At 41.4% G+C, this 11,512-nt stretch overlaps 1 protein-coding gene across 1 annotated transcript; it reads left to right on the forward strand.

The window, feature by feature from the left end:
- The first annotated feature begins 994 nt into the window (after positions 1-994).
- rgmd (RGM domain family, member D) lies at positions 995-9,822 on the forward strand. Its single transcript, XM_010871631.4, has 4 exons — positions 995-1,035; positions 2,836-2,984; positions 6,302-6,813; positions 8,056-9,822. The coding sequence occupies exons 1-4, from the start codon at positions 998-1,000 to the stop codon at positions 8,731-8,733; spliced, it is 1,377 nt and encodes a 458-aa protein (XP_010869933.2). The 5' UTR covers positions 995-997; the 3' UTR covers positions 8,734-9,822.
- The last annotated feature ends 1,690 nt before the right edge of the window (positions 9,823-11,512 follow it).

Raw genomic sequence — 11,512 nt, forward strand, 5'->3', positions numbered from 1 at the left:
TTAATGAGGAACATGTGGAGCTGCCTAGACACACAGTCAGAGGAAACCCAATCCCTCTCCCTTTCTCCCCCTCTCTCCTGCACACTCCTCCGAACAGTCTCAGACATAGCCGCTTTCTCGTTCTCTTTTGCAATTGCCAGATTATCAGGGATCCTTCTTTCACTCTGTCTGACTCTCTAAGCCTGTTCCCTCCTTCTAGGCTCTATGGTCATTCCACTCTTTAAAACCCATGTGTTTATTACTTTCTTCTTCCTCTTTTTTCCCCCTATCATTCTTCCAATCCCTATTCTTTCTTCTTGTCAAATATGTAAAGCCGATCTCTTTCACCGTTTCTCTTGTTTCTCCAACTCACCAATGGAGCTCAGCCATTCCCTCTCACTGGCCTGGCATTGAGGCCTGCAGTGAGCCGGATGGCTAATTTTACCAGACTGACCTCATTTTTCTATTGTATTAGAACAAGTGATTCTGTGTCAAGAGAAGTGTACAGGCATCAGACTTTTTTTTTAACCTGATACATTCAAGTAACTTACTCTGCCTTTATTTTGAGAAGCAGAATATGCATATTTGCTGGGTCATGCAATGGAATATACTCAGAAGGAAAGGGGGGGGGGGCTTTTTTTCTGCCCATCAAGCTCTTTGGACCATTTATTGGGGGTCTCTTTCATGTGAAAAATTCATCTGGTCAATCCACCTGGAGGGATTAACTGTTTGCTTCATTGAACTGTGCTTGAATGACGGCAAAGTCATATCACTTCTTCAACAGACCACACAATCTAAATTAATTAAATCAGTTCAGGAAAAGCTGGATAATAATTTGTGACTGATGTCTTTGAACTTCAAGCAGACTACAAAGAAAACTAAATCAAAAAGTACTGTCCAATGTATTTCTTTTTTGAGAATGCAAATCAGAATGTGTCTTAATTGATTGTATTCTTACACATTTTGCCATCACAATTCTGTTCAATTACTAATTAAACTTTTTTTTTTCTTGCAGGAAATGTTGTCTACAGATCCTGTAGTGGAGCATTTTGGCAGGTGAGAGACAACCTGACAGTCTTTGTTAGGAAAATGCACATGCTTTACTAGTGTCTCAGTACTTTGCAACAAAAAGATTTTTAATCAGTAGTAAAGATCAGATCAAGCCCAAAATTAGCTGAACATACACAGTAATGTTGATACTCTGGGGACAGACTTGGCACAGTGGTTCTTCTGTGACAGAGGCAGCCTTTCTAGAACAGAACAATCCAAACGTTCCACTTGGGTTGAGCTGTCTTCATTTCCCCCTCTACTATCAACCCCACATCAACAAGGACTGTGAGGTCCTTTCACAAGACTGACAGAGCACCTGAATCACACAATTGTGTGGCCCAGCGCCAGCTTGTGTATGGAGAAACCACTGATCCAATGACTATCTGGGTTCAGTTGCTTCTAATAAAGTCAGAAGAGTATGCAGCCTGGTGCACAGAATGTTCAAGTTGTCAGAAAAAAATTCAGTTTTAAACACAATTACAGAGTTATGCAGAATTATGTTTGTTGATCTTCTTTAGGTCTATACCAATATTGATTGGTATAACTGGGATAATAAAGAAATTGCACATTTACATGACAGAAGAACCACAAAAACACTGTAATGGCAATTCAGTAAAACCCAGTGGTTCCCCACTAAAACCCAGTAAGCGCTGCTCCATGCAGATGGTCCTGCTTTGCAGCTGTGCAAACGAAAGACAATTTGTCGTTTGAGGTAAGGGATGGAAAGTAGGCCAAAAAAGGAGAAAGAATAACATACCATTTGTTAACTGAAATTGTAATGGAAAAATAATTACAGAAAGGTTTGTTGAGAGAAAATAATTAATGGAAATTTCTCTTCTGTATTTTGAGACTTCAAATGATAAGCTGCCTGTGGATTTGTCTGTGGATATGTAATATTTTAGGGGGACATGCCATTTATAGGGGGGAAAGCCATATATTTACAGATACAGATATCATCTGTGGCCCTGATTGGTGGCTAGTGGACATGCAGGGGAAATATATATAATCCCATAAGTTTGTATTATTGAAGATGACCTCTGAAGATGTATGGCATGTTTTTCTAATAACAGCAAAGTGAGAATAGTATCTTGACAAGGTCACATAACCACACCAGAAATCTGTTGTTTAATCATTGAGTAATGTACTACTATGCAACACCTAGCAAAAATAGCAAAGTTAAGAATAAGACACCATTGTCTTTATGGGTGAGATTTTCTTTAGCAGATAGGGAAAGTAATGTAACGCTTTAAGTAGAGAGAAACAAAAGGGTTGTTTACATTGGGCCATTTGCCCTCCAGTTCTGTTAAGCCCCAGGGAGATCAAACAGGACCACTACCACAGCTGAATGCTTTATAGTGCAGAGGAGCATGCGATGTGGACAGAACTCTCGAACTCTACCCTGAAATATTTTCATTTCAGACTTTGAGATACATCTTGTAGGCTGCAAACATAATGCTTTATTTGTAAATGTAATGACTTAGACGTGAGAAAAAGTGTAAATGTCATAATCTCTATGCTGGCTAAGTAGTACTTACAACTACCTACCAACAACAACAAACATTTCTCACCGCCTTCATTGTCTTTAGAAACACTTTCCATTGGCTTGGTCCCAATGTCCCATGGTTGCCACAACCCGCATATGTAAATATCAAGTGGTTAACGAATAATTAGTCTTTCATTGGCCGACAGCCACCTCTCAGCTTCGTCTACTTAGACCCCACCCATGTAGAGCCGCCCTGATGACTGGGCCCCTTTTGAATGACAGCGCTTCGCAAAGGATACGAATTTTTGTCTAAATTCCCGCAGCTACAGCGTCGATGAGCAGCAGTCGAAGAACTCCATTCTAACTGAATGGATTGGCATGGGGAGAAGCGGACCTCAAAACTTGGCTAAGCGGCAGCTTTGGAACTGTATTACATTTACGATGGTTATACTTTCGCTGCTGCTCCGACCAGGTAACATTCATCATGTGTGTTCTCTTGTGTGCATGCAAATGCCTATACTCTGAACGATGGGAAAACTTTCTCGGCTGTGCTACGGTGCGAGTGATGCGATAGAAATGTCCACAAATCCCTCATGTTTGTTGTTATATCGAACTAACTTTATAACTAGTTCTGAACTAAAACAAGCCCGTGTGATTTTTTTTTTAGTTAACCAAATATTTGTTATTCTATAAGTAAAATTGGTAGACAGCGAGGAAACTGTACATTAGTCAGGCAGTTCGTCGCGAGACAACAGGCTCTTGTAGCAACCTGGCTAGCTAAACAACACGAACTGCTTTGGCCAAAGTTTTGGAGTTCACTAAATCCGCCAAATCCATAGTGTAATTACGGTAATCTTTATATAGAGACTTTCTTCCCCAGTCGTAACCATACCTAGTAATAAAGTATTTCCAGTGGAAGTCTTAAGCTAAAACAGTAACTAGTAGAAGTTGGCTAAAAAAAAGCATTAGCATTTAGCTTGCTAGCCTATTCACTTTTTTTTTTTATTGTAGCATATTTGAAATTGCTTGTTAAGTAGTTCATTTTTAATCAGTTTTAACGCTTAGATTGCTCACGTATTTAAGTTTTACTTTGTAAAATGAAAAGTTCGACGGTATTTTGTTCTTACTTTCATGCTTCATTTGTTACCATGCATGGGGGTCAGTCAGACTGTTCGGCCTCTGAACGTGCCCCCCAAAAATCCCCTGCCCGAGCTTTGTGTGTCTTTGGATACATTCTCGGGCGTTTAGATATCTTATTGCCAGAACATGCATCTATCAAAATGGATTTTGTACATGTGCGGATTTGATTTGTCACTTTCAATGTCTTTGAAAACACGCGCAATTACTACACGTTTCACCTGCAGGAGTTTGAAGAGATAAAGGGATTTGAGACGTGAATGTTTTTTTTTGGTCTAATCGTTTCGTTTTATGTTGCAGTCTTTGTTTTGATGTCGGAAACTATGCATTCTTATGTATAGAAAAATTCAGTTTTTACTCTTCTTTCAATCATTTCGCCCATTCTCCGAGATGAAATTATTAGTTGAATGATTTTCATCGTAGATCCTTAATCGCTTCGCGAATTTTAGTTCGTTCCTACTTCTGCATGATATGGTACACTGGCAAATATTGTGCATTTGTGTGTGTGTGTGTGTGTGTGTGTGTGTATATTCTATGCTACTCTTGTTTACGCATTAAACCCACCCTCTTCTACAGATTCATTTTTATATTTTTGGTAGGTATGCACGTGTTCTATTCTGATCGTGAATCTTTCCCATGTTTTCTGCTCATAGTTCTCCAACAAGTCATTTGTCAAAGACTGACCATAAAGCGCATGTGGAGATTGCTTGTTGTTGATAGTTGTATAGGCACTGATTCTCAAAAAGGGGCACAGTAGAGTTCGTGACCCCGTTGCATAATTTGGAGAAGGGAAATGCTTTCTGGAGAGATGTATTTTTATATGATAGTGGCATGTTGATGTCTCATATCTTTCATTACTTGTCAACATACTAGTTTTAACTCCCTCTGCAAAAGAGCATAATGACCAAAAGTGTGTGTGTGTATATATATATATTCTTTTAAATAAAATATATGTAGAATGCAATTTGACCTACTACACTCATCTCAGTTTTGATGCAAAGGTGGCGCCTCTTCCAGTGTGCAGTGTTTTATTTCTTTTGTTGGAGGGGTGGTCCCCATAGTTTTCTTATCTGTTAACCAAGCCTTTTACGGTATGATGTGGTCATGCTGTTTGGGAAATGTTTTTTTCATATGGGCTATTAAGAAACCAGAGATCTTGAAATGCTGTCACTTGGTTTTAAAAAGTATTTCCTGGCTTGGGGAGGAAGAAAACCATATCAAACTTAAGCAACAGGTACATGTTCACATCTTTATATTTTAGAGATCTACTAATGGAGGCATATACACAGAAAGCAGTGTTTATTAGACAGTAAAGTTCAGACCGTAGTGCTGCCCTATGCAAATATACAACTATGTAAACGTTTACTCTGTCATCATATTCATTAATACCACAATTTATTCTTGCAAGTCTGGATACACAGCCCTAATCTGAATACAAACCAGTTTTTCGGTAATAGATTAGTGGATTTTTGTTTACTCAGTTTAAATCCTGCAATTCTACACATTTTGCCATGAGGAAGAGAGAAACCTATGAGATTATTAAGCATTTGTTACATGTGTATATTACAGGTATGGGCATAAACATTTTCCTTTTTCTCCCCATTCAATACAGCGTGTCAGAGCTCTAGTTAAAGGCAGCTACATTATGGAGGGGATTTTGCCTATCTGCTGGGAGGAATTTGTTATAGCCTGCTAAAAAGTCTACCAGAGAAGTGGAGAATACCACAAGCTTTGCATACAGACTGAGCAACCTGTTCTGTGATTCTGATTGGTTAACGTATGCATAGAACCAGCAGCACTGGGAAATTATGGGCTGGTTTTGCAGACACTGATTAAGCCTATTCTAGTTCAACATAAAACTCCACTGAGCTCTTTTTTTTTTGTCCTAGACTAGGCTTAATCTTTGTCTGCGAAACAGGCCCATACTTTCCCAGTCACAGGTTAAGCCTAGTCTCAGTCTAAAAGTGAAACTCAAATGAAAATCTCCACCAGAAATAATGTGTTGTCCTAGACTGGGCTTAGTCAAATTTTTGTCCGGGGGGGGAAATGCCCCTTAGATGCACATTTTGGTGACCGAATTATGTTACCAACGGTCATTCTGTTACCCAGGTTTACATCTGCAGTGATTTTCAAAGAAAGTGTTCTTTGTGAATTGATTTGGTTTGTTAAACTTTTTATATCACTCAAATGTGAAAGTAATCATCTTCAGCTCAACTCTGTTACCATGAATTGCTCTCTTGCGTCCTTGCCTTGGCCAGCTGTTGCTCCAATGCTGAACAAGCACAGCTCTTTGTGCGGTTCCACTTGGGTCTGAAGTCAGCCCTATATTCAGTGAGCTTGTGCCATGCACCTTAATGCCCCTCTATTGGCCCAGCAACAGCCAAACCACATTCAACACCCTTAAGCAAACTACACAGAACGGCTTCCTCCAGCACTGAAATACTGTTATTTCTGTGAGGGGTAAATTGGAGTTGATATTTTATGGCTTATTTTGTTATTAGACAGAGTTTGGTACTATACCTGTGTGGGCTGACTGGTGCATTTGGTTTTTAATGTTTCTGACCACCTGTTGCTGTGGGTTGTTAGTGACTTTAGCGATGATAAACCCATAACACCTGTTGTTTTTTTTGTTGTTTTTTTTTGCCTCCACAGCACACTGCCAACAGTGCCGGATCCAGCGCTGCAATGCGGAATACGTGACCTCTACCTCGCCCTCTAGTGGTTTCCAGGAGGACTCCCCATCTGATGTGGACTACTGCATCGCCCTGCGCGCCTATGCCCTGTGTACCCGGCGCACAGCGCGCAGCTGCAGAGGTGACCTGGTCTACCACTCGGCCGTGTTCCGTATCAAGGAGCTCTTCTCTCAACACAACTGCTCCAGCGACGGGCCCACCTCCTCGGCCAAGGTCCCGAGCACCTCCAGGCCGGTCGTGTCTGAGCTGTGCGACTATGAGAGCCGCGTCCTGGCCTCGGGTGTTGCCGGCCAAGGGAAGAAGTACGCGCACTGTGGATTATTTGGGGATCCGCACCTCCGGACATTCCGGGACGAATTCCAGACATGCAAGGTGGAAGGGGCCTGGCCCCTCATCGATAACCGCTTCCTGTCAGTGCAGGTGACCAATGTTCCTGTGGTCTTGGGGTCTAGCGCCACTGCCACTAGCAAGGTAAGACCAGCGAGGGGACAGGCAGGACATACACACTCACAGTTGGTGAACAGCTATCAGTGCAGGCAAATGTTGACCAGCTTTTTGTGTTAATGTCTAATCATTTGAGGGAGGGGGGGGTAATCTGAAAAGCATCTGATCATTGAATGATTGTTGTTCCCATTTGGCTACATTCATATAGAAAGCTGTGCTTTAGCCCATTCATGTTTTAGTTGAGGCCACTGCCTGAATGAATACAGTGCTCAGTAGACCCTTAAAAGGATGTTCTCTTATGCGCTCTTACCTTACCACACTTGCTAAGAATCTGTATCAGTATGATATTGTTACTTAATAACAATTTAAGCAAAAACTCAAATTATTGTTTCTGTGACTAAGGTGTCATATATGGCAAATCATACAGGTTTGGCAAGATTGAATGTTCACCCTGATGAATAAGATCTGCAAGTTTGTTTCGTGTTATTTAGGCTAGTGTAGGGGAAATTGAAATCACAAACTCTTGCATTTCAGTAAATTATGCTGGATTGTCTTTATTTTTTTTATTTTTAAGGAAGACAACCCGAATTTGTGGGTGGACAATAAGTCTATAATTTTGTGAGTCTGAGGGTAAATGTAAATCAGTAAGTCAGCATGCATGTGCCAAACCCCTGCATCCACCCACTGTCCATTTAAATTGGGCACGTTTAACTGTTGTGAAGAAACATTTGAGTGAAGTGCAATATCCCCTAGGCTCCGCTCCAGTGTTGTCAGAGCCCAGGCACTGTGGCCGTTGCCGAGAAGGTATTTCTGATTTATGGGCCTGATCAGGCCTCCAGGTCAGACAGCTGGGTTTGTTTGATCCTAGTGACTTTCAAGAAAGTGTATGAAGCAATACATATGCCACAGTTTATGACACAATTATATTTGTTTTAGATGGCACAGGTTCATGTGGGATCACATACAAATAGGACTAGATACTTATTTGTGCTGGGTTATCTACACAGTAACCTGACAAACTGCTGATGTCAAAAGTTATGGGCCTGCTGACACACAGTGGCTCAGAATGGTATTACACTTGTTTAAAGGCTTCCGCTGAGTAGATGGCCGCTAGGCTTTTATGCAAGCATTATAGTGGTATGCAAGACATTGCCTGAAACCGATTTAACCTTCATGCAGTATTATAGAAATCGTTGAAGAGAGGATGAGCTTTTCATTGCTTCCAGCTGCCTTTAATTCACTGGCTTTTTTTTTCTTTGTACCTTTCAGATAACGGTGATCTTTAAATCCTACCATGGTTGTACAGAACAGAAGGTCTACCAGGCCACCACAGAGGACCTGCCCTCTGCCTTCCAGGACGGCACACGAAGTGGCGGGGAGGGTGGCAGTCTGTGGATCGTAGAGAAGGGCGCCTCCGGAGGCCGTCTTGTGAAGATCCAGGCCCGCTACATCGGGACGTCCATCATAGTGCGTCGTGTGGGGCGCTACCTTACCTTTGCCATTCGCATGCCGGAGGACACCCTAGACTTCTCTGAGGAAAACAGTGGGCTGCAGCTCTGTCTGCACGGGTGCCCACGCAACGAGCTCATCAAGGAGCACATGCTGGGGCAGCAGCCCTTTCACCCACGCCCCCCCACTTCTGGGCTGGCTCCCCTACAGCCCCCACATCAGATATACACAGTGGAGAGGGCCACAGCCAAATGCAGGGAAACCCTGCATGTGGAGGATGTGTACTTCCAGTCCTGTGTGTTTGACTTGCTCACCACCGGTGACCCGGAGTTCTCCATGGCGGCCTACGGAGCCCTGGAGGATCTGAAGTCCCTTCCTCCCAGCAAACTGAAGCAGAACTCTCCCAGGACTCCTCGTGTCCAAAACAACAGAGCTCCCCACAACCTGGCCACAGCCACTCTGGTCTCGCTCCTACTTGTGGTTCTGCTACTTTTGTAGAGAGAATGTGCAACAAAAACAAATGGAAGTGGTACCAGCTTGAGGAAAGAGTGTCTGGGAGTCCGAGACATTTTTACATTTGTGGACGTTATGGTTCTATTCTTGTCACCAAACCACCTGAAGGATTTAACATTTCAAAAAGGATGCTTCTTGTCCCCCAAACACATTGGCCGCCAGCATCTGCCACTTGAGTCTGAGATCAGTGTAATTTTTTCGGTTGTTAAGTATGTAATGCTCTTTCTGTTTTCATACTTGCCAATTGGATTGAGACATTTACATGACACTTCATCATAACACGATTGTCTGTGCACCATATATAAGACGGCTTATGAAAAAAAGTAGTAGTTGTAAATATTTCACCTTTTCTGGGAATATGTCATGATGCCCATATCCCTGCCAGACATCATCTTTGTAGACATTATTGGGCTTAAGATGGGGAAAATGGTCTAATATATAAATGTTTGAAACAAACCAGACCTTTTCTGTATCATCATATGGCACTTAATGGTTAACACTTCAAGTTTAGTTCCTCAATGTTTTTTGTATTTACAGATTTTTGTTTTTCAAATCTTTATCAGGTGAGTATGCTAAGAATACATTTTTATTTACAGCAATAACCTGGGAGCATTAGGGGTTAACTGTCTTGCTCAGGGACAGAACAGGGTTTTTCACCTTGATAGCTCGGGGAGTAGAACCAGCAACCTTTCGTTTACTGGCACAACGCTCTTGACCACTAGTCTAAATGTTCCTTAAATGGGATGATCCAACAACTAAATTAACACTACCTATCCATATCTATTAGGTTTTGGTGTGATTCTCAGTACTTCTAAATGCATCCAAGTGTTGATAGCATTATGTTAGGTAAAACACTCCCTCTTCAAGCTGCTTGGCTTCCAGTTTTTAAAGGAAAACAAACTAAATGTTTATATAATAATATATTGAAAGAGTGTATATATGTTTTATATTGAGTGCATTTGCCTGTGTATAGATGTTTTAACTGTAATGTTTTACACTTCATTAGTTGGGTACTTGTGAATGTTTTACCTTTATAATCTGTAATTTTACATATTAAAGTGTTGGACACTATCAGTCTCTTTGCATTTATTCCCATACTTTTAGAAATCACTGTCTAATGCACACAACTGCATTAGACAGTGACAATTTTTGATATTTGTTAGTTTATTTGTTCCGCGTTTCCACTGGTGCCAAACATTGGTGTTTTATCCTAAAGTTAAGACTTTTCTTTTTCCACTGACACTGGCCTGGGCCAGCCAGCCGCTAGACAATGGCCGAGTGGCCCGGCTCTTTTTGCCAAGCCCTGTACTTTAGGACTAATGGCGGGGTTTGCGGATTGACGCGTGACCTCGTGTGAAAACGCGGCATGTTGTTCTATTCGAATGGCGATGTGTATTGTTTGCTTTTCATCCGATCTAAAAGATCCCTGATAAAATAAAGAAAATGAAGCAATAGTACAGGGCAGCAAAGACTCAAAGGAAAGAGTTGTAACGATCGAATGTGGTACGATACCACTGACTCAATAGAAAAACGGACCGCTGAGACCGAGATGTTGCCTGCAGACCCTTTTACAACATAACATTACCTCTGAATTCCCCCAAATCCTTCCATCAAAATTAGACAGTTTTGACAAAATACCATCAAACTTAATAATGAATACACTTGCTTACAGTTACGAGTGTAGGTGGAGAAGGAGCCGGTCGCAGGAGTTTAAGGAAGCAATTAGTTTTATAACTCAAACGCTGTATTGTAAACAAACAGCTTCGCGTTATTGTTTATTTTATTTTACTAACAAAACAATATCGCAATTTATTTTTCGTAACCTTTAAACTAAATCGCGTTGATAGTTTACTCCTCCTTGCCCACCTGAGCTTCCCCTTAAGTCTTTGATACCGAATGGAAACAGGAACGTCTGGAGCCAATATTAGATTAAATCACCGGTGTGACCCTGGTGCGCGGGTAAAGAACCATGCAGTGGAAACGCGGCATTGGTGTCTTGCCGTTGTGTGTAAACAGTCTTCTTAAAAAGGTTTTAATTTTGGACATTGCATTTGCAATTGACTGATTCTACATGCTGTTTACAGTATATCCATACACTGAAATCGATTAAGGCTTTCCTTTGGTCTAAAAATCCTAAACAAATTATATTTTCAGACTGCTGCCCATGGGCAATGCCCGCTTTCAGTTTTGAATAAAAACAAACCCTGGCTGGATTTAAAGTTGTGTTGATAACGATGGGAACATTTCTGTTTTGTGAACCGTGTGAAAGGGATTTACATGCCAACTGAAAAGATAACAAATGTCCGCTATGCCCTGGAACCTATTCCACAGATTGATATGCTAGAGATATTGATGGCTTTCCGTCTAGCCCACTCAACAGTGTTTCCCATGGACAATCTACATTTTAACCATTCAGAAATTAATTTGGATTCAGCCAGCCGAGTAACTAGTATTTGTTTATTAATTTTTTCTAGGCCAAATGATTTATCATTTTTGACATGGAGAGGGACAGGGCTGTCTCTAAGTCAGAGAACCTGATTGTATTAGTTTTATGTGGGTCTTATGTTATTCTGAGTGCTAGGGCAGTGATCCACCCTTCACCAGCAGGCCATTTTGCCAGGAGTCTAGGTGCCTTCTTCCTGCATACAGAAAATGCAATGATTTTCATCCTACCCATTCCCTGCTGTATAGTCGGTAAATGTTAGCTCTCTGCTGAGCTGGCTAGTGATTCTGCTCTAGCCTTCAAATAGGGTTTGTCCTGTGC

Source organism: Esox lucius, chromosome 8 (assembly GCF_011004845.1).
Source record: "Esox lucius isolate fEsoLuc1 chromosome 8, fEsoLuc1.pri, whole genome shotgun sequence".
NCBI classification, from domain to species: Eukaryota; Metazoa; Chordata; class Actinopteri; order Esociformes; family Esocidae; genus Esox; species Esox lucius.